Raw genomic sequence first — 24,295 nt, forward strand, 5'->3', positions numbered from 1 at the left:
TCAGAGAGCAATGGGAGTGCGGTGCGGTCCTGCCTGTGTATCCCAGTATCTCAGTAAAGACAGGGGTCATGGGGGCCTTTGGAAACACGGGACTGAGGCACGGGCGAGAAGTGAAGAGTTGGAGCTGCAGTTTTGTGGTCTTCAAGCAGAGCAACTCTACTGGCACATCAGAGTCTGACACATGCTTACGGATCACGAAAGAAACACATCAGAATGCGAGATGGTAGCATCTCGGTACCTGCACTCTTTCCATCTCTGGAAGATATCAAATTCCATCGCTTCTGTCTGATTTGGAATGAACCGAAACTCAGACACAAGCTCTGGCGTGTGTTCTGGAAGCTCGCACTCCCCCAGCTCCGCTGCGAGGTTCATAAAAGGGAAGAAAACAGGAGACGGTGAATGCTTTCAGTGATTGCTGCAACCAGGTCCAGAGGCAGTTTGCACAATTATGAAGCACAGGTACCCCCATGTGGAGGAGCCCCTCCTTTCAGGAGGGCTGAACTCCCACCTGGAGCCCACACGTACTCCAGAATCTGAGAATCATCCTCGTGACCTCCCCATTGGGCAAAACACCATTATCTCAGTTATGACTGCCTTTCTCTCGACTGTTTCCCCTACCCGAGGAGGCCCAGATTATATTTCCCTGTGAAGTGGTAGAGCCCAGATCTGCAATAAAAGGCAACTGCAGGGAATGAGGACCTGCTCTGAAACATCCATTTAAGCAGGCTCTCGCTAAGGCCGAGGCTGCAGTGCTGGAGAGAACCAATCAAGAATTCAGTACATGTACAATCTGGGGGAAAATATGCCGGGAGGGAGAGGGAAGGAGTGAGGCAGGGGGGGGGGGAGGGAGGGGGGGAGGGGGTGACAAGGCTGCAGGAGCAACTGCGGCAAGTCTGCCAGAATCAGGAGGAAGACGCTAGCGCAGAAGAGGAACAACCACGTGAGCAGTCCCAGCAAAAAGCCCGAGGCACCCTGCACGCTACTGGCTCTCACCGAGCACCCCACAGAATGAAGGGTCCGAGGAAACAGGGGGGCCTCAGGCCTCCAAGACACAAATGAGCAAATCCACTCTCCCCACTCCGGACCCCACCCCTACAGCTCAGGGAGCAGCCCCCAGGACGTAAAGGAATTCTCCAGAGGTTTCTCTAATGCCCTGCTACTACCCAAAGTGTCAGCATCACCGGGAGTTTGCTTACGGTGCCCGATCTCAGGCTCCGCCCCAGACCTACTGAAGCCAAACCTGCCTTTTCACTAGAAGCCCAGGTGACTGGCACACAGGGTAATTCAGAAAGCACGGGATCTGCACCACTGGCTTTTGAACTTGCATGTGCATCAGGATCACCCAGAGGGCTCGCTAAAACACACGCTGTTGAACCCCATCCCCCAAGATTCTGATGCCAGAGGTCTGGAATAAGGCCTGAGAGTGTGCATTTCTAAGTTCCCAGGTGATGCCGATACAGCTGATCCAGGCACACACCTTGAGAACCACGGCTCAACACAACAAATCCCACCAACTGATGAATCAGCATATGTCTGAACCCCTCCAGTCGTAGCGACACACTAAGTACCCAGCAACCTTTCCAATCCCAGAGCCCACCTTTCCGGAGGGACCCCGATGGGCTTGCAGAAGTGGATGAAACTTCTGTCCGTACCGATGCAGCAGTACTACCAAGCCCAGAGGGGCCGTGGGAGGACTGTACGAGACGCTGCCTGACAGAGGGAGGGGACCTGGTGAACACTTCCTCACCTGACCAAGGCCTTTCATTTGCAACTCTGATGTGGACGGCACCCTGAAATCACCAGGGTGGTCTGGGGCAGGGTGTGCAGCTACTCGGTACCTCGAGCAAAGTCACAAATGAAGATTATGCTCTGGAAATAATCACCCAGCGAAGATGAGGGCTGGGTTCCCAAGGCCACCACTGACCTCTGACCAAGCGCTCACCCTGAAACTGGAGGGCTGGCGAGGCTAGAGGGGCAGTGTGGGACAAGAACTCCTTCCTATGAACCACCCTTCCCCTGTACGCACGGGCCAAAGTGGGGCAACAGAGCCCTGGGTTTAGTCCTGTCTCGGCGACACTACTAACATCATCAAGCATGGGAGGAAGAAACCGGACGATGATAAGGTTTTCCTGAGACCGGGCCTGGGGGCCAGTGTCCCTCCTCACTGTTACTGGACTAGAAGCGGCCTGAGCAAAGCCTGGGACACGTATGCTGACACAGCACGCCTGCCTTCCGAGAATCTGCCGGCCAAACGACACTCCGTTGTCGGTGAACTCTGCAGCCAGGGTCCTGGCCGCGGAGGGTGCGGAGGGAAGCGGAAACAGCTCAGACACAGGAGGGCCGGGACCCGCCCTCTACCATCCACGGTCCGTGCGACCTGGGCAAAGCCACTAACCGCTCTCCACCTCTGATGCCCCGCCAGTAAAAATGGGGACTACTGCAAGGATGAAAGAAGGTCACGGGACACACAGCAGGTGATGGTCCCATTCTCCCCCCCAGGGGGAGTGGGAGAGGCAGAAGCAGGCTTCCTGCTGAGCAGGGAGCCCGATGCGGGGCTCGATCCCAGGACCCCGGGATTGTGACCTGAGCCGAAGGCAGACGCTTAACGACTGAGCCCCCCAGGCGCCCCACTAACTTTCAAATCTACCATCAACTTAGTCCCCCAAGGAGCACGGCCTTCCCTCTAGGCCGCTGTGTCACGACTCTGGAGGGACCATGCATTCAAGGACAACCACAGCAAGGCATGTCTTTGAGGCTCAAGCAAGGGAGGAAACACAAGGTCCATTTTACTCAGAGCCAGACACGCTCCAGCGATCCTGATGGCCAGATGTGGGCTGGCTCCGCTGGGGTTGACCGGGAAGGCAGGCTGTGGCACTTCCCAATGGGATGTGGGGAAAAGAGGCCACGGAGGGACAATGTAACGAGACCTTCCCGACTCGTGTGTCTAAGCCTTCAGCCTTTCTCATTTGTACCGGACACACTGACTGCATCTTAAATTACACTAGGTTGTGGTTCCAACTCAAATGGGTCATCTCCCCGAGAAAGGTTCACAGACAGCTAATCTCATTCACGTCTGCCTCGGTTCTGGGGCGAGGCAAGTGGTCCTACCAGAGCTGGACTCTGTGAGTGTGATGATGCCTTCGTCCCATGGCAGGAAGTGAGTGGGGGGAGGGGAAGATGAGAACGCATGTGCCTCAAGCTCTCATGGTTCAGGACCAGTGGACTGATGGCCCCAGGTCTGACAGGGATGTGACTTCATCCTGTTAACTACACTCTGACATCTACTGCTGGGTCACCAACTCTGATGGTAGAACCTCCTGGAGACTCAGAAACTCTAGAGTGGATGCTACTTGGCCAGATGGTGAAATCGGAACCTGGTCAAAATGGAGAGCAGATTTCCATGTCCCCCAAGCCATTCTAGATCCTTATAGCACTCACCATAAGGACTCTTATATCAGGAAAATGTGGGCGTGAAGCACTGAGCATCGTATTTGGGACAGACATTTACAGAGGACGATATTGTCACCTCTACCGCCTGTGTTTTCAGACCTCACGGGCAGGTTCCCCCTTCAACCACAGTCTTTAAAGGGCCCCTCCAACTTCATTCGATTCATCCTATACTTACTGAGCACCTACTATATACGAGCCCCCATTAGAGAACAAGAATTAAAAAGTGACTAAGGAATAGAAATGTCAGGTAAGGGGAGTATCCCGCAGTCATTAAAAACCATCTTTATGACAAAGTGCGTGCACTAAAAATACCAAGTAGAAAAATCATACAAAAAATCGTATAAAACTGATTAGAATTATATTTTAAAAACTGCATCCAACTCACAGAAACTCTTGGTTATCTGTGGATGGCAGGATGACAGGTTCCTTCCTTCCTTCTACTTGTCTATTGTACTGCTGTCCTGATGGTCTATAATAAATGTGTACTGATTTTATAATTTGAAGACTTAGATCAATGTTTAAAAATTGGCAAATACAAAAGCCGGAAGCCAAATCTTATGATGATATTCAAAATTAATTAGTAATTATGAATGAATACATCATAATTCATTATCCCACAGAAGCCGATAAACGCACTGGTAAACGAATCCACAACATAGGTCTATCTGATGTACTGATAAAATTCCTTATGTGCAGTTACGTGTTAGTACCCTCTTAATGAATGCTGGAGACTTTAGCAAGTGTTTCTTGTGCATTTTAAACTAAAATCCACCAGTGCCTAATATGGAGAGTCAATGTTGACAACCATGCAGGCAAACCTCCCATCTAACTCCCACCTCTGAGCAGATGACTCCCTGTTGATGCTTCTGGCCTGACCTCTCTGATGGAGCCAGATGTGCACACTCAAGAAGCTACTGGGGGGTCCCACTGGCACCTCTCAGCCAAGAGGCCCTTCACAGAGGATGTCCTCCACTGGAGCCAACTCTTCTAACCATTCACTGCTCCTGTCACCCACCACTGGAAGCTATCTGTGACTCCTCCCTGACTCCCCTCTTAACACTGATCTAATGACCAGGTCCTTCTCTTGTACCACCAGCGTTGTTTTTTTTTGGTGTGTGTGTGAGCATGTACTCCGTGCCCTAGTCAGTTTCCTTTTATTACAGCAACACCTTTTAACTGCACCCCGAGCCCTGGTCTTGCTCCAGTCCCTCTCCCCATCACAGCCAGTGTGACCTTTCTAAATGTACACCTGACCAGGCCTGCCTCCCTCTTAAGAGCCTTCAGAGGTCTACTGCTAACAGCATGAAGGTCATGCTCTCTAAACAGGGTTCAAGGCTGTCCACTTCTCCCGGTTCTTGAACTTCCACCCTCTGACACCACTCGACTGCTGGTGCCTCTCTGCACTTTTCTACTTTGTGTCTTAATTCCTTTGCTCATCTTCATCTACTCATCCCCCTGAAGGGCCTTCACCTTCCAAGCCTCCTGCAGGTCTTTCTATAGGAACTACGCTACACCCTGTGTGTGGTTTTGCCATGTCCTCACGGGACCACAAGCTACTTGGAGATGCAGGCCCTACTATATTCATTTATACCCCCAAAGTAGAGAACTGAGCCTGGTACACGGGATAATCAATTGTTGAAACGAGAGCATAACATTAAAATGCTAATTACCGCCAAAGAAGAATGTACCTTGTAGACAGAGAGCAGCTAATTCCACAGCCGTTTCATAGGGGCATTTCAATCTTGAAAAAAAAAAAAAAAGAGAGAGAGGAAATTAATTCTGTATATGAACTTTAATACTCATAAACCATACAAAATATCATTAAAGTCATTTTTCAAAAGGTAGTGATATTTAGATAATGATTTTTCCCAGCAGCTTCTCTTTTTGCTATCCACATTAAAGAATGCAAACAAGCTGACTTCCACTACCTATTTCCAAAGTCGGTGTCTCACCGTCTAGCAAAACAACCCAACCTCGGTACAGTTTCTATCTACCCTGTGGGCAATTTTACTGAATTTGGCAAGAATGGGGGAAGTTTGGGAAACAGAATGAAAAGCCTTCCCTTTGCCTTGTGATTCTGAAACTTACTTGATATGGTACATGCGCCTTTTCAAGCTGCCTTACATCTTTCTTGAAACCAGGTCATAATGTTAAAAATAAACAGACAGATACAATATCTAACACCACCAGGACAGCTGGATACACTCAAGCGTTCTAATAAGGAGAAGGGCGGCAGAGCCAGAGAGGCGTATTACTACACCTCCCATCACTGATCTCATTCACACTTCAAATTACAAATTGAGTTAGAAAAATAATAATGACATACATTGGTATAGCACTTCATAGTTTTCAAAGCCTTTCACACGTACGGCTGAATGTGGTCAATGCACGGAGTTCATAAACCCCGAAGATGGGTGCTGCCAGGGCTCCCCCATCCCCCACTTTAGAGATGAGGAAGTGAGTGTTCGAGTGCCTGCTCAAGGTCACCCAGCTGGTAGGAGGCAGTGCTGGGACCAGAACACCGTTCCGCTTTGAAGCACAGTAAATCAGGCTGAAGTGCATGGAAACTGCAAAGTACTGTACAAATGCAAGATGTCGCCATTAATATTTTTCCAAACTGAAGGCAATTACTAGACTTAAGAGGCCTTTCGTATGAGGAGCACAGTATGCAGAGAGAGAGAGAGAGAGAGAGATAAAAATACACACACTCGTAACACGCACGCCGAAGATTCGTACTGCATGGCTGAATGAGGCCCATGTATACACTGTACAATCTACTGCTCCAGGACACAATTGCGCTAAGGTTTCTATAGCATACGTCCGATGCAGAGTCTGCAAATTCGGAAATCACTTTTCAAATTTCCTTCCGATTATATTCAAAATCAAGATGAGCTCTTTTCAGCATCAGGGATCGCTTTTTAGATTCAGTATAGTCCTCATTTTCCGTCTCCATTGACCGGAAATGGTCAATATGTATGCGGAAAAGTGACACAACTGTAAAGGCTAGGACCACCGAAATTCCCCATCTTTAAAATAAATACCGCAGGCGGGACCAACCACATCAGTGCCAATGCTCCTTGTGCTCACCAATCACTGTCACCAGAGGCCTGGTATTGAAAAACTATTTTTAAGAGGGTAAAAGGAAATGAGATGAGATGTCTAAACCTCCTATCAGAATCAGAACATAACCTGTTTCGTTGCTTAAATGCAGATGGTGATGAATGAGACTTTGGACTATCCAAATGCTTGTAAGTGTATACATACTAATAACGTATCTTGCTTGCAAATACGACAAAAGCCATTATGAATGGGGCAGTGATGTGATCAGGGAGAGAATTATTCCCAAATGCACATCACCTAAGATATTAAATGCTCTTGGAAATGCTTCAAGCCATATAGTAATCATTTAAAATAAGATGAGGATGACAGTGATACAAGTATTAGACTCACTTTACAATGCCTGGTGTACTTTTTTTGAATTTTGAAAAGGGAACAAGGGTAGAAGAGTTAAAACAGCAACAACAACAACCGTGATTTAGAAATATACTATGATCTATCCTGGGTTAAGAGTGAGAACAAAAACATACTTACTTTCCTGAAAGAATGTCATGCCTGAGTTGTAAAACAAACAGGTACCTGATAAACATACACAAAAGTCAACAGAGGGTCCTCTTTCCCAGCTGCTTCCAACCCCCAACTGCCCATCACAAACCCCGCCCCGCCCACAGCCCAGAATTCAGCATTGTATAAAGGAGTCCAAATCAAATGAGAACTTTGGTGGAAGCATCTCCTCCTGAGTCTCCAGGAAGGCATCCCAGAACCTAGCTAGGCAGGTGAGCGCATGTACAGAATTCGCAAGATACTTGGAGGATGGAACATGGAACACGGCACAGCCCAATGACGGCCTCGGCAGCACCGGCGGTGCTGAGAAGAGCGCTCACACACAGGCATGCGACGTGTCCAATCAAACAGACAGGGCGGAGCCGCCGGACCTGGCCCTCAGCCAGTCCCACCAGCAGATTCCAGGAACCGTGCAGCTGCTTCTATCAGAAAGTTTACAGCTGACTGTAGTGAGCAACTGCTTGAGGCTTTTTTCCTGACGCAGGTTAACTGCAGACTCTGTCTTTTAAAAACCAAATGCGTGCACACACACACACACACACACACACACACACCCACACACACCCACACACACCAAAAATCCCGGAACTGGGCTGCAGGGGGTTATGGGGTAATGAGAAATGGGGAGAGGAAAGTAGCAAGTAACACAAGTGGAGTTCACCTAAGTAAAAAAAAAATTAAGTGTCTTGGCTTAACTGTTTTTTTTTTAACCAGGAGCATGTGGGCATCAGAACCACTTACAGTGCTTTGTAAAAGCCAAAGCTACCCACGCTCCGCCCCATACCTACGGAATCAGCCTTCCATGCAAGAGTGGTCCCCAGGAATCTGATTTGTTCAAAAGCTTCCTAGGTGTTTCTGATTCACACAACCCTGGTTAAGAATCACTGGCTTTGATGATGGCTAGAAGCAGCATGTTTCATAAAGGACTCTAAAGAGAAACTCTAGAATAATTTGTTTGGATTTTGAAAACAAAGCAGACGGTCACTCTCTGTTGCAATGGATCTAGGAGAATGTGGGTGACCCAGAAATCAAAGGATGGGGGAGCTGAAGGTTCTAGTACATTCCAGAATGTTCCTGCTTCCGAAAGCTGCTTAGCCACCACAGAGCTGAGTACTCACGTCAAAGAGAAAACAGGGCTGACATGGCCAGAACTTCCAATTCCTACAGGAAAACCTAGCTACGGAAGGCCAGTAGGGCTCTCCAGGGTGGAGAATGATGATAAACAGTCTGTAAAGTGTTCCTTGGGTGGTCATCTCCAGGCTAATGGCCACCACCATGAGCTGACATGTCACCACTACTGTCCATCACGCAAATGACAAGGAGGTTCTGGGGACATCTAAAGCAGTGGAAGGCTGGGTAGAGAATCTCACTGTCAGAAGGGTAGCTGGAGGGAAATTCCATACTTAAAATGTTTTTAAAGTCTCTTTTGCTTCAACACTGTTTCTGAAGTCTAAGAGACAGGCATAAGGCAGGCAGACCTCAAAAGAAATCCAGTGGGGCTGAAAGATAACATGAAGGGATTCCAACAACTTTGATATTGTAGCAACAAGGGAACACTGTGCAGACCCTTAAAAAAAAAAATAAGATAGCTATTTGGGACTAAGAAATGCTCTTCCAATACCTGCCTTCCCTTTTTGTACCTAGACAAAAACAAAGTGACACTATAAAGAACAACTCACCAATCTACCCACAGCCCAACAAAACAGAAATGTGACAAGAAAATAAATCTTTTAATTCTGATTCACTGAGAAAAAGGACAAATTAAGCAAAGGGTAGATTTTCAACAGAATACGGAGACAAGCACAGGCAAAGTACAAATAACTTTTGCTCAGAATATAAAGTTAGCAGATAGAAGAGGAGGCAGACCTACAACTCAGGGGACCCGTAAGTTATAAGGTAAGTGCTATGAGAAAGAGGGGAATCTTGTTCTGCATTTTGTCCTACCTTGTAAACTCTTCACGAAGGTTGTTCGGTTCTGAAGAATAATATTTAACTCGAAAGTGCAAAGCATAAGCAGGTCCAACTAAACATATGGAGATGGAAGGTTGAAGATGTTTTCCCCCAATTTTGAAGATCAGAGAATGGACAAAAGGAAAAACACGTTAACTCTAGTCATACATTCACCGTTACATCGGGGAGGTCGCAATGGGGCATAGAAAGCTAGTGAGTTCTTTGCAATCCTTCAATCTGGAAAACTAAAATGTGCTTTTGCATTGACAGAGACGGCGTAGCTAGTAACTCATTCTGGAATAAAACCCTAACCATCTAGATGAATTACTAAGAGCTGACATTTTACTTTCATCCAATTGCCAAGATATTCCAAACAGATACTAACTTTTTACAAAATACGAAGTGGGCTAAAGGAAAGTGACGCATAAACAGCAAGTGTTCTGTAATCTAAAAATACAGTAAGGACACTGTAAAGTATTCCATGTTTTAAAAGGACCCACGCATACACAACACTGAAGAAATGGGCTTACCACACCTATAAAATCAGAGAGCTGGACCGGACTGTCAGAACTCCAGCTTTTCCATCCTCTGAGTCTACTTTTATAACTCATTAGCAAATGAATGTAATAGGCGTAAAGTCATGCTTCTGAACAGCATATTAATCAGTTCTCATTGGCAAGGGTGCCTGATTTCAAATGAGAGCATAGTCTGTTTTTTAATACCTACCAAAAATCTTATCCAAATTTTAAACTCTAACATTTGGCCCGCCTTAAGAAATGAAAAATCATCCACTTAAAATGGGATCTATCTTAAAAACGCTCCCAAGTCCTGATGAAAACATAATACCTCAAAACATTGGCAAAGGAGTTTTACTCTCTGATAAAAGAAATAAGTGAGTAGGCTAAATTCTGCTTACTTACTTTTCATCTGCTTTTTTATGGGTTTGGAATGATCCAGCCAGTGCTGAAAGAAAGAAAAAGTTTCTTTAGGAATAGTTCATCAGCTAGACGATATAGCCCACATTTACCCTCCTCTATAAACTTTAGTCATTCTACCCATAAAACCAGGGATCGGACCAGATCAGGGTTCTCAGGCTGGGGATCAGCAAACTGTGTGGGACTGTATAAAAAAAAAAAAAAAAAAAAATCCATGCTTAGGTACAGTAAGTACATTTTTTCTTGGGAGAGTTAGCTTTTCAAAGAAGTGCCTAAAAGAACTTAAAATCTTTTAACTAATTGATCTGTGGAGGCCCTTCTGGTCAGCGGAGTGACGGCAGCTTTTTCCTCCTAAATTTCTCAAGTTACACTCAATCTTCAAGTCACCATCAGCCTAGGAAAGACTACCAGCCACACTGCCGGGAATCTCTGATCATGCATGGGTCTGGAAGCTCTGTCGCTCTAAATGCTAAAATTATAAAACCCAAATTCATGACCCCTTTATTCTTTTGCCAGGAAAAGGACCCCAAGGAAGCTGGGAAGACAGGCAGGGATTGGCTGGAGATAATTTTGCTCCGGTCAACGAGGACATTTCAACTTCCTGTCATTTTCATCAGAAAGAACCCTTGGGTCCTATCCACCGCAGGAAATCACAAAACCATTTCCCTCATATGCAAATTCCTCTATAATGTCTAAGTTGTTGATACCACAGTCCTGATGAGCCTCAGCAGCTCAACTTCCACGGAAAACAGCATTTAGGACCGTTACGCTGTGAGCCCCTCCGAGCAATCCCGAACCCTGGAGGGCAGGGACGGTGCGCTTTAATAATTCCTGTGTCTCACGCCAGGCACAGAGCACGGCACCCAGCAGGCCCCTATTAGACTCTTGAGAAATAAATACATGCTTGATAGCATTTTTTTAAAAGGAGGCAGAGAGGAACTTTTCCCACCACTTTAGGTCAACTGGATACACACTGCAACGTCCCTGAGGGGAACATCCGGAACGACACAGGCAGAGTGGGTTTCTCGCTGGCTGCTCGCAATGAGAGGCCCTTCTGCTGACTGCCGATGTCCTTTCAGAAGCAATCTCAACTCTGCACATTCTAATCACGAAGAAGGGTGGGACTAAATGAGTGCAGTGTACTCTACCTCTCACCAAAGAGCCCATTATGACTGTGTGGGGGGAAGGGAATAAGGAAACACAAAAGCAAATAACAGGTGACTTATAACACACAATAAGCTGTGAGCAGTGCGATGGGAGGACGTGGGCTTTCCTCGTCTCCACCCTCCGCTTCAGCCACCGGCTCAGCAAGCGGAATGAAGGAAGATCAGCGCAGCAGGATGCGGGGCTCAAAGGCACAAGGGCAGGATGCTTTATCTCACTGTTAATAGCTATAAATTGGAAATGACCTAAATGTCTATCAACAAAGGAGGATTAACAAAAATGGCTCGTCCATATGATGAAATACTATTCAGTCTTTATTTTTAAAGATTTTATTTATTTGACAGAGATAGAGGGAGACAGAGATAGAGAGAGGGAGAGCGCAAGCAGGGGGAGCAGCAGGCAGAGGGAGAAGGGGAGGGAGAAGTAGGCTCCCCGCTGAGCAAGGAGCCCGACAACATGGGGCTCGATCCCAAGACCCTGGGATCATGACCTGAGCCGAAGGGAGCTACTTAACTGACTGAGCCACCCAGGCGCCCCACTATTCAGTCTTTAAAACTGATGTGGGCCTCTTTATCAATGTGGCAAGAGACCCACAGCTCAACACTTGATGAAAAGAAAAAAAAAAAAAACCAACAACAAACAAACCAGGATCCCGTTTATATAAAATTATTATTTTCTATCGAGATATGTCCAGAAGGATTTACAGACGTTATTTTTGGATGTGGGGCTGTGGATGCCATTTACTTTTTTCTTTTTTACTTTTCTGCATAATTTTTTACTTCTAATGAGAATATGATCTTCATGGGGGTGGGCCAGGTTGTCACTCCCATTATTCACTCCATTGTTTGCCTATGGGGCAGTTTTTAAAGATCAGTTTGCCCCATCGAATGCCCTATCACTGCTGCCTTCAACCAAGCAGAAAATCTCCGACCTTAGCCCCTGGGAGGAGGACAGATACAGACCTGATAAAAGTATATTTACTTTCCTGCCAAAGTATCACGCTAAATGGCTATGACTAAACTCCTTCCCCTCACTTTGAAATGAATGTACTATTACCAGGCAAAGAAAATTCTCCCCGGCAACCAGCCTTCTCATCTCATTAGCCCCAGAGGCTCACAGCTTAAAGGGGCTTGTCCCATTTCTTTCCTTCGAGTCCCCTTCTATCTGGAACAGAACACATTAAGCCCACTGTTCCCCTCCCTCCGCTGTCAAACTGCGATCTTGATCCAAGTCCGTGGCGGTGGTTTTCAACCCTGGTTGCGCATTGCAGTCATGATTCCCCAAGTCCCACCCAAGATCCATTAAACAGAATCTCAGAGCATCAGTGTTTTTTAAAGGCTCCCGGTGTGCCCATTAAATATTTAGTGCTGAAGTCTTCCCACAGCCTCCTCTTACCCGGGAATATATCCTACTGATCTTGGGGATCTTGACACATCCACGATCCATTCTGAAAATCTTTGTCTGGGCTTTGTAAAATCTCAAGCAATTTCAGGGTTTATTGGCCAGATGTCTATGGTTGGTGTTAACGGACAATTCATGGCTAGTGCTCCTACTGGACAGCAAACTGCTTTTCCCTCTGGCCATGCTGCGTAAGGAGCTCCCTGATCCATGCGGGCTGGCCTCCGTCCTTCCTGCCTGGCCACGGGGCCCTGCCCAAAGCAGGACGTACCAGGATGGAGGCCTGTGAGAAGTCTGGGGCTCACTAAGCTGGGAAAGTCATCAGAAACAGTTTCATTTTAAAAGCTCCTTGGCCCTATCGGGAGGGTTCCGATCAGGTTTGCTTGCCTGTCCTGCATCAGAGGTGGTAAGAAATCCTGCCATAATCCTAAAACAAGAGGTGATAAAACCTATCTTGTATCCAACCAGTTCAAAATGACCTACCTAACTTTCTTCTCAGCTGCAGGAGCTGACCAGACTCTGATTACTCGTGTTTTATCCCACAAGACCACCTCACGATGAATACCCAGGCACTAGGGCGCAACGTGGCCTTTAGTAAATCATATACTACACTAGGCTCGGAGGCCTACAGTCAGCAGCAGCGGGACCTGCCTTAGATGTTCACCTGCATCCCAGCTAAATATAGCACACTGCCTGTCGGCAAAGGCCAAGGCAAATGGCTCCAGCCCTCTTAAGAGACCATTAAACCAGTCACTGGAGATAGACGAGGGCATTTCTAAGTTCAAAGGCACGACATTTAACTCAAACAGTCTAACAGGTGTTAGAAAGGTGGTTTCTGATCTGAATTTCTCATCCAAGTCAATCTGGCAAAACCCTTTCCATAAATCAAGATGGGAGACGATTTGTCAAAGCTCATCCGTTCTGACAATACATCAGTTCTGGAACCATGACATGCATAAGGCTGGCTGGAGAACTAAAATCTATACAGAAGCACTTGAACCACAATGGCCAAGAGAAGCTCACGGGTTGAAAAGGTAATAAAACCCGCCTGAACAACCCCAGAGCCCTCACCATCAAGTGTGAGTGGTGGAACTCATCACTAGGGCCTGGTACCTGTAGAGTTTCTTAGCTTACAAAGACTGTCTATTTGTGTTTAAATCAGAGCTGGAAGAAATGTGAAGAGATAATCCCATATCCAAGGGATGAAACGAGAAAGAAGGGAAAGGACACTTTTGGAGCTTACTGTGTGTGATATGATTTATAATAAGAAATATATATTTGGTCTTAGTTTCTGGCACAGAGCTCTTAAAACCCTTGGAATTTTCTATGCCGTAAGAGCAATAAAGGTGTCCTGACAGTCATAACAAATCCCTTTCAATCACACCTGAGTTTATGTTAACGAGGTGACTTTCAGAAAGCACCTAAGATGGGGGCTGGTTGCCAGGGGAACTAACCTGTGACTAGAGGGTTGAAGCTAACAGTCTCTCCCTCCCACCTCCCCTGACCTCTGGGGAAGGGGAGGGGGTGAGGGCCTGGAGCTTGAATCAATCACCAATGCCAATGATTTAATCAATCGTGCCCTTGTAACAAAGCCTCCACAAAAACTTAAAGGGAGGATGCGGAGAGCTTCGGGGCTGGTGAACGCACAGATGTGGGAAGAGCGGGACACCCAGAGAAGGATGGAAGCTCTGCACTACCCACTCGGCCCTACACCTTGCTCTATCCAGCTCTTCCATCAGGCTGCTCCTGAGTTACTCTCTTTATAACAGACTGGTAATCTCGTGAGTCAAATGTTTCTGAGTTCTATGATCTGTTCTAGAAAACTAGTTGAGCTCAGAGTGGGTCGTGGCCATCTATACAGGTAACAATCTGGACTCGTGACTGGCACCTGAAGTGTGGAATGGGGGAAGGTACGGGGTGGAAAACAGTCTTGTAGGACTGAGCCCTTCACCTGTGGGATCTGAGGCTATCTGCAGGTAGACGGCGACAGAATTAATTGCTTGGTGGTGTCAGCAGAAACCCACGTTGGACTGTGTCCCATCCATCACTGGCTCAGGCCTCAGAGCAGATGAAGGTGGCCGTGCGGAGGGCTCAGATGCCCCGGAATCCCATGGCTAGAGAGGCAGGGGCAGGGTCAGAAATGAGGCTGTTAGCAGCCAGGGCCCTGGGTCTCCACACCATACACTAGCTCGAAGTGCCTTCCCTGCCTAAGGAGGGATCGCTCCTTCTCACCCACGATGAAGCCCCATAACCTCCCTTATATCAGCTACTTGAGATTTCCTGGGGGATTCATCTAAATCAACTACAGAGGCCCCTTTATCAATAGCTTTCCACCCAGCATCAATATTCGCAGGTGGGCAGGAAAACCCTCGCTCTGCCAGCCTTCAGAGACAGGTTGTTGGGAGGCCTGTAGCATTTCTTGAGCTGTTTCACACTCCTTTGCACTAAAATAGAAGGAGGCAGGAGATCAGAGTTCGAGTCCCAGCTCTGCCTCCCACCTGGTGTGTGGCCATGGGCAGGCCCCCCGAGACTGTTTCCTCATCTGTGCACTGAGCTCTGCCCAAACACGCTTCTGAAGAATCAACCCAGTGGCCAAGGAAACTGTGACAGACCACTGAAACGGAAGGTTTGCCTGTCTCACAGTAACAGCACCCCGACAGCCCCTCCCTCCAGGTGCACCGGAGATGGCAGGAAGGCTCAGCAGGGTCCGCACAAGGGGCACGTGGGATGGCATTCCAAGTGATCATCAGAGCGAAGCCGCAAATGCCCCTTCAGCGTCCACTGACCCTCTCGGCAGCCAATGAATCCGTGTCAACCTCACCTTGCAGCCTTGGGCCTCTTACTACCCATGCACCTGATTCTAGGCTATAAAGACCAGAGGAAAAACATCCCGCGAGTCCAGAGACAAAGGCCCAAATCACCTTTTCTGGATCCCTTGCTGCAAAGCATACCACCATAAAATGCTCCCTTTTCCTGCTGGGAGGGGCCCCCCTGGAAGGGACTTTCAATGGCCATACCTGCCCTCCAGAACCCCTGTCCCCAGGACCCGGAGGGAGGCTCCTGCTTGGTGGGGCTGTTATTACCCCTGCCCCAAATCCCCACCACTCCTCTTCCCTCTGATGCCTCGCTCAGCTCCTCACTGATACTCAGGCAGTCCTGCTCCAGGCTCCCAGAGTGAAGACACGCCGCCCCCCCCCATTCCACTGGGATAGTCTGTCTCCCCAGGCAGGAACCTGCACCACAGAGACTGACAGTGAGGAAGCTCCAAGGCAAAGTCCGCTGAATGGCTACTGCCTAAACATGTTCGTTGTGCGGGCGCGTGCACATGCACGTGTGTGGCTGAGGTGCTACCGTGTGTAATGGAACGGGGAGAGCCCAGTGGAAAGGGCTGGCCTTTGCAATGAAACCAGATTCTGCATCCTGCCTCCGTCCCTCACTTTGACCTTCACAAGGTTCCTAGTGAGCCTCAGCTCCATCATCTGTAAAACGGGTCTGCTCCATGGCTAGTCTTCCAGATGATGAAGGTTAAATAAAGAGTTGGGTACAGTCTTTAGGTTGACGGCCCGCTCAGAGCTCATCAGAGTGGGAACTCAGGAAACAGCAGCTACCTGATCAGTCTGTAAGAAAGCTGGGTGGGTGCAGGCCAGAGCCTCCTTTCTCAGAAGAAAGCTCTCCTCTATACAAATAGAACTCCTGCCCCTGCTTTGAGCTGGGCAAAGGTGAGATCTACAGAATAGGCTGCGGCCTGCCTTGATATGGAAAAGGGAAACAGGGAGGCCCCAGCCTCAACTGCTAAAAATAGGCAATGCCAATAGACTTTGACCTTGCTTCAGGGCTGGGCAGCGCACTATGGTAACCAGGCTTGGCTCTTTGCAGGGAGCTGGGGACAGAAGCTGGGTATGCAGAGAGCTGTGCCAAGAGCCCCGCCACTGCCAGCCCTCCGATTTGCATGCAGGGGCGGGGTGGGGATGTCATTTCTTGCAGGAGCCTCACATGGCAATAAGCCAAAGGCCAAGCGCACCCTTCCCTTCCTGGCCCCCATCTATTACACCTGCCATCAGTTGCTTCGTTTGTTCCAGGCGCCCGGAAAAATCAACGACTCAGGGAACAGTCCCAAAGGGATCACCTAAATCGCTAATGTTTCTCCCACAGGCAAGGCAGCCTTGCAGGTTCCAGCTAGCCTAAGTGCGTCACCTCTGGGAGCTGTGATGACTTCTGGTCCCCCCTCAGCTTGCCCAGCTAGGAAGAGGAGACCCACACCCATGTTAGATTACAAAACCCTTTCTCCTCCATTAACTCACTGAGCCCCCAATTTCCCTGTGATACGGATGTCACCGCCTCTACTTTACGGTTAGGAAAACAGGCTCGCAGGGTAGCATGCTGAAAAGAGCACTTAGCCCTGAGGTCCTAAGACCTGGGTTTGAGTCTGAGCTGTGCTACTCACTGAGGGCCCTGCCAAAGTCGAAAGGCCTTCATTTCACCATCAAGAGAAACATTTGACAAATGGCTTCTAAGGTCCCTTCTGGGGCTGAAGACTGAGGTTTTAGGTGGTATGCCTTGTCAATAAGAGTCACCAAGAAGAAGCAATCCGAAGTCTCAGGATCTAATCAGAAAGGTCTGTTTATATACGCAGATAATGAACCCAAGGCCAGATGAGCAAACTACCCCAGAAGGCAGAGCAGCTCAAAGGTTTCCAGGGGGGCAGGAGAAGCCCGGGAAGTTCAGGACATGCTGCATGAAGGAAGAGCTGTCTTCCGAGATGGTCTTCAAGGACAGCCAGAAGTTTAAATGGGGTGAGAAAGGGCATGCTAGGAGGGGAACCCAGAAACATAGGCATACAGATAAGTGCAGATCTCACCAGAATGCAGCCTGCCATGAGCCCAGCCTGGAAATCAAGACTAATGAGAAGGGTTCTGCTGCACATCCCTGGATCCTCAAGTCAGGTAGATGAGGACCCTGCACCTGCTTTGTTGGGGAAGAAAAAGCACATTGCGCTCACAGCTGGAAGCTGGAAAGATGTGAGAGCCTGTAGAGTCTGAGTGTCTGCAGGTGTCTGGCCTTGGAAGGACACCTGGATTCTGCCGAGCGGGTGCCAGGGCGCCGGCCGACGGGAACGCGTGGCCGCCCAGGGGGCGGAGGTGCATGGCCGTGTCTTTCATAATGGAGTCCCATCTTTGGCTTTCTGGGAATCCGAGTGGCTGGAGAGGGGTCACCTGGGGATGAGGACATGGCACCAAGGCAGCAGGCACATGATTCTAATAGCTGAAACGATGACACGAGAAGCCATGTGGGGCAGACACACCTGATTCCCCTCCAGAACATGAGAACTGGAAGAGCTCTTAGGAACAGGTCTGAGAACCCCATTTTACAGATGAGAAAACTGAGGACAAGGGAGAAAAGGTGGCTCATCGAAAGCCAAGTAAGTCAGGGGCAGCGCCAGGAACAAGGTCCAGGTCAGACTCACAGTCCAGGGCTGTAGACATTCTAAAGCCCCAAATACCACATGCGTGAAGACACATAGAAGGCAGAACAGAGAAGCGTTTCTGGGAAGCGGAGGGCTGACGAGTGTCAGATGATGGGACAGCTGGAGGATACTGGACACAGACAGGAGCACTCTAAATCTGGCACTCAGGAAGCAACTGGAAATGGAACTGTGATGCAGGTCTAGGGGGTAAATGCTGGATAAACATGCACATTTCCTTAAAACCAAACGGTGAAAAGGATAGACAGAAAGAGAAACTTAGAGGTGCAGGGTAAGAAAACTCAAAGGGTTTTAGCTAAATGACCTCAGTCTTCTCAGCAGGAGGTAAGGCCAAGTGCACGAACAGAGTCGTTGCAAGAACTGGACTGCAGGGCTGTGGTCAGGATTCCGAAGGGGAACTGAGTCCCAAAGGGGCTAACAAGGCTCCAAGAGTAGCCCAGGGGCTTGGACTTTGCTGTATCTGTGAGCTGTGACCTGTGCGGGGGTCAAAAGGCACAGCCTGCCAGCCTGGGAGAACAGATGGGCCTGCGTGTTGAGGGGAGGCCAGGGGACAGTCATGGGGCAGGAGCATCAAAAAGCACACAGGCGAGAGGGTTGAGGCTCCGCCGGGCCGCGAGAGGGGAGAACGAGGCAGGAGGCAATGGTTAAGGTCCAAGGCCAGGTGCAGGGGGACTGGAAAGATGGAACCAAGGGAAGTTATCATGGGACGGGAACGACAGAATTCCAGCTCTTGGAGCGATCAGGTGGTGACGGGACCCAAGTGAATGTGTGCGAGGTTTGCCCAAGTTTCAATGTGAGGAAACAGTGTCCAGGGTATCTAGAAGGATGGGCAACTTGAATTCCCAGGCTGCCCCGGGGAAAAGAAAGGCTGAGACCACCTGCAAGCTCAGAAGGCAGGGCACCAGGTGGCCCAACCTGGACGACAGCAGAACGGGACAGGCGGGCAGGCAGAGGAAAGCTGGTCGCCCCTGTCCTGGGTCCTGGCGGGCGGGGAACGAGTCTCCAGCTGGGAAATGGGGAAGGAATCTGACCACTAACTCAAGGCAGCAGCTGGAGAGTTTGTGGCAACAGTCAGGGAGGTAAGGGGATGGTGGACAGGAAGTCCTGAGGTGCAGAGGGGCTTCTGGTGGGAGCAGAGGGGGTGTCCGCCTAGGAGGCCTGCAGCCAGAGGGATGCACGGAAGTCCTGACGCCACGGCATCATCTCGGACTCAGCGTGACACAGACGTTCTCAGGTGGACCCAATTTCTAGGCACCGATTTTGAGCATCTTAGCCTGAACTGGCACATGTGACCCCCCAGGGAGTATGTGAAGTGTCTTTAGGGAGAAAGACTTAGCCACGGATGCTCAAACATCTCCTATCAGGGAACTCACCCTTTCATACAATCTAAAATAGCACCACCCCTTACTCAGTCTGTCTCTCCCCTTACTCTGCTTTATTGTTCTTAACACTTACCACCATCTGTCATATATGTGTTCAATGCTTTATCTACAGTGCTTAAAAGGGGTCCAGTGCATAACTGACACTCAATAAATATTTTTTTTTTACTCAATTATAATTAACATACAAGGCATGTTGTAATAGTTTCGGGCAGACCATATAATGATTCAACAATTCTATACATTTCTCAGTGCTCACCAAGATATGTATACTCTTAATCCCCTTTATTTCACCCATCCCCCCACCCACCTCAAAAAATATTTTTGATTGTTGAATAAATTACTTTGAAACCCAGAGTTAGATTTTGTTGGGGAAGGAGACTGTGAAGTCATTCGTGCTTTTGAAAAGAGTGGCTCTGGGCTACGTCAGGTTCACTCACTCTAGCACCCCCGCTGTGGACAGTTCTGTCTCAGGCCCAGCTGACCTAACACAACCTCCTGGAGCCTGCAGGATGGTTCTCAGGCAGTGCCAAGACCTGCTCCGACCGGGCCCCTGCACCCACTAAGCCTGGCTGGGATCACATTCAGTGTGTTCACAGCACCCGCTCTCTCCACCCAGCAAGAGTCCACAAGAAGATGATGCTGCAGTCCCTGTGCCGGTTAAAAATAAAGCATCATTAAAAGCATTTCTAGACTGGTATATCTTCTGCTTTCTACCTACTCTAGAAATGTGCCCAAGTTGCATCCCTGTGCTTAGAAATGTTTCCCGAATGCATTCCCTTGCACAACAGGAACACTTCTTTCTCTCTTCCTCTCCCGGTTATTGGCCACCTCAAGGGAGGGGGCATGTGGATGAATGTGACATGGGCACCATCACCGCCACCCCAACGCTCGCTACTGCAACAACATCACCATTTAATTCCTATTTTCCCTCTACCAATCTCCAGCAACTGTGGATCTGCAATTAGCATGAAAAATCAAACTGTCCCAAAACGTGTCAAAGGAGTACTCACAGCAACCTGGGAAGAGTCGAGGAACTGGAGGCCGAAGTAATCTGTTTCCACGAGGTCCAAGTGGTACACGATCTGATCAAACAGATCCTGGCCTTTGGCATGTTTCTGGAAGACAATTGGGTAGATGAAAACTGAGGATGTGACCACTGGATAAGAACAAAACGTTTCAGGGTGCCTGGGTGGCTCAGTTGGTTAAGCGACTGCCTTTGGCTCAGGTCATGATCCTGGAGTCCCTGGATCGAGTCCCGCATCGGGCTCCCTGTTCAGCAGGGAGTCTGCTTCTCCCTCTGACCCTAACCCCTCTCATGTGCTCTCTCTCATTCTCTCTCTCTCAAATAAATAAATAAAATCTTAAAAAAAAAAAAAGAACAAAACGTTTTAAAAAGAAACAAAACCAAAACCACTTTTGTCTCTATATTGTATACATGTATATGCCACAGTATACACAATTTTTAAAAATTTAATTATTTTGGGGGCATCTGGGTGGCTCAGTTAGGGAAGCATCTGCCTTCAGCTCAGGTCATGATCCCAGGGTCCTGGGATCGAGGCCCTGCATCGGGCTCCCTGCTCAGCGGGAAGCCTGCTTCTCCCTCTGCCCAGGCTCGTGCTCTCTCTCTCTTGCTCGCTGTCTCGTTCACTCTCTCTCTCAAATAAATAAAATATTTTTAAACAATTTAATTATTTGTATTATAATAAAAACTCATTATTAAATCTAATTACTCATAATGAAAACAAAACAAAACACCAAAGAACAACTTCATAGGATGAATAAGGAACCAATGCCTTATTATGAAAACTGGTAAATAAAGGGAAGAGATCAGGCACTGATCTGGCCAGCTGGCTGTAGCACTGGGTAACCAAAGAGTAAATGATGGGATATACAAAAATTAAATCAAAACGGGTCAAAGACCTAAACGCAAGAGCTAAAACTATAAAATTCTCAAAACGGAAGCACAAATCTTCATGACCTTGGATTAAGCAATGACTTCTTCGATAAAACACCACAAGCACAAGCAACAAAAAACACCAATAAAACCAGAGGTGCCTGGCTGGCTCAGTCAGCAGAGCATGTGACTCTTGATCTCAGGGTCATGAGGTCGAGCCCCACATTGGGCGTGGGACAGATGCACAACTTTATGAATATACTAAAAGCCACCGAATTATACACCTCCGATAGGTGAGTTATATGGTATGTCCACCTCAATAAAGGTATTAAAAATAGCAGATGGGCAGAATTTCTCTTTATAGTAGTACAGCAACAACAAAATGAAGAAGGAATCACAGAATTGCAGTATCACAATTTTGCAACTTCTAATGAATGGTAGGTGCTAAGCACTGAACCCCGGCGGCTATTAACATCGTGACAGAAGACAACCAGCCATCGAGTACCTCCTGATGAAGAACACCCCCCCAAGATGTAATCTTTCTCCCCACAGGAAAAAAAAACCCAACAACAACAAAACAAGTCTGGGGCTGATTCAACCAGTAGATCCAACAGCCAACTGCAGGAAATGCAGAGGAATGTTCTAAACTACATGGGGCCGCAATCAGCAAGATCCAGCCTGTGGGAAATTCTAGAAACTCCTCAGGACGACAACACAGCTTCTTCAACAAACAGAAGAGACAGAAGTAAAGGGATGGAGGGGCACCTAGAGGTTACAAAAGATCTAAAAGACACCTTTATAAAAAAAAAAAAAAGCAAAACGAAACTGCAATGTGTAGGGACGCACACTGGGTGAGAAGACTTGAAGAGAGGATCAAGAAGTGGTTACAATGAAGTCAGGGGAGTTGTTGCTCTCCGGGGCCCAGAGGGGATGTGCCAGGGAGAGAGCCCACAGTGGACCTCCCGCTGGCTGGAGGGTCCCAGCTCCTGACGTGGGGGGTGGTACAAGGGTGTCTGCCTTCCTGAAGTTTGTGAAACTGAACCTTTGTTTTATGTGTATGTCTGCATTTGTGTTATATAAAACAGCACTCACAAAAAGCAAAAAAAAAAAAAAAAAAAAACAACTCAAAAATATGGCACTGGATTTTAACTTTCAGACTCCTTCCTTCCTGGAAACACTCCTTAAAGGCAACAATTCAATAGGAGCAGAAGGCTCCGGGCGCAGAGATATTCTCTGGAGCATTATCTACTGGAGAAATAAAGCTGGGTCTGGGGCATGAAGAAGAAACAACCCAAACTCCAACCACGGGACACAGAGCTGGGCCCATCAACAGTCGGGAATACTGCTGGGCTGTTAGGACAGATAATTATAAGGATGAGACAGGAATCAGGAAGATTCTTATGTCGACGTTAAATAAACAGACCACAAAGGAGTAAGAAGCTGTGATTCCAACTACACAGAAATCTGTCTGCGCTGTATAGTTTGCTTGATAAAAACACTTTGCGAAAACTAAAAGCCCTGTGTTGGGATGGAGAAACCATGGATGGTTTTCTTCCCGAGTGTTCTTTAACATGGATCTTTTGGCAGTCGTTAGACAACAAACAATTAAAAACACACAAAATCACCATCCCGGCGCTCTTCCTCCGATGTACTCGCTCCTCTTACTACCCGGCACCGCTAGCCTACCCAACACCTATCACCACGGCGCCAGTGCCTCATTAGTGGGTTTCCTGGGGGCACAGAGCTAGTTAGCATACAGCTTTAGCAGCACGATGTGGCAGACAGAATTGGGCTGGCAGGAAGCAAGAGTAGTCCCACATGCATTAACTGTGACCATTAAGCGATTCATAATTTCCCCAAATCCATACGCCCATCCTGGACTTCTGCAGCTACAAACCAGGCACGGTGCCCTGAATGGACTGGGTCGCTCAAACTCAGCAGACCCCAAATCCCGCCTGCTCCCCACCTAGGTCTCTCTATTTTGGTTCAGGGCTTACCATCCAGGGATGTCATTTTAACACTCACGGAGGATGAACTGAAAAAACATTTCCACACGTGGAAAATAAGGGCAGCTGGCCCAAGCTTCTCTCTAGATCATTCCAAATCTTATATTTCTGATGTCTTTCTAAAATGGCTCTTATTTAGAAAGAGCTCAAGGGGGAGGTTGGGAAAAGAACCCTTCTAGGGTTGGCTGGTCCTTTCTGCCATGCCGGACTGGCTCCTCTATCGGCAGACCCTCGCTCACTGGACTGGGACGTGGCAGACACAGAGGGGCTGGTGGACAGGAAATACCATGTTTACTGACTCACCTGTAAACACTTCCCCCCACCTACCTCCCCCAGCCCCTTATGCTCTAGGTCTCTTCCTCTGGAAGAGAGAATTCCCGATGGCCCTTTCCAGCTCTAAAAAGAATCTGGTGAGATTATGAGGGCTGGGATAGAGGGGTCCTCAAAACAGAGGTCCCAGGGAGTGAAAGGTCAGATGAAGACAAGAGGGTCCAGGCCACAGCCCCTGAACTCACTGCCATCTATTTCTCCTCCCAGCCCACAAAGTGTCCAGGCAAAACCGAGAAGGCTCCAGGGAACTCCCCCGTCCTGCCAGCCAGGACACGCCACCTGGGGCAGCCCCCAGAAGCCCACAGACTGTCATCTCAGGCTTTGCCCAAACAGCCCCTCCTTCACGACCCCACCCCTCCCCCGACCCACGACCCCCGGCAGTCAGTGCCCCCTCCTGTGCTCCCATAAGCAAGCGCGCGTCTTTATTACACACACACTTATCACCCTGCACTGCGGTCGCCTTTGTTCCTGTCTTACTCGGACTTCAGGCTGAGGGCAGGGACCAGCTGTGTTCCTCTCCCCTTCCCTCCATCCCCAAAGCACATCCCTGGCTGGCACACAGCAGGCAGTCCATAAAGGCCGGCTCTGCTGGCTGGGGTGGGGGGTGGGGGGGTGGGGTGTGTGTGTGTGTGTGTGTGTGGCTCTGCTGGCTGGGGTGTGTGTGTGTGTGTGTGTGTGTGTGT

The 24,295-nt window shown here is 48.5% G+C and overlaps 1 protein-coding gene across 5 annotated transcripts in view; it reads right to left on the reverse strand.

The window, feature by feature from the left end:
* Positions 1-24,295, reverse strand: part of EPB41L4B (erythrocyte membrane protein band 4.1 like 4B) — a 128,004-nt gene that overhangs the window by 72,202 nt on the left and 31,507 nt on the right. For all 5 annotated transcript variants that reach the window (XM_032419088.1, XM_032419090.1, XM_032419089.1 and 2 more), the window contains exons 2-7: positions 20,393-20,497; positions 9,942-9,984; positions 9,016-9,094; positions 7,042-7,086; positions 5,139-5,191; positions 239-359 (exon numbers count right to left, since the gene is read on the reverse strand). In XM_032419088.1, coding sequence (XP_032274979.1) covers positions 239-359; positions 5,139-5,191; positions 7,042-7,086; positions 9,016-9,094; positions 9,942-9,984; positions 20,393-20,497 — 446 coding nt within the window. The remainder of the gene's footprint in view (positions 1-238; positions 360-5,138; positions 5,192-7,041; positions 7,087-9,015; positions 9,095-9,941; positions 9,985-20,392; positions 20,498-24,295) is intronic.

Source organism: Phoca vitulina, unplaced genomic scaffold, assembly GCF_004348235.1.
Source record: "Phoca vitulina isolate PV1807 unplaced genomic scaffold, GSC_HSeal_1.0 scaffold21, whole genome shotgun sequence".
NCBI lineage: Eukaryota > Metazoa > Chordata > Mammalia > Carnivora > Phocidae > Phoca > Phoca vitulina.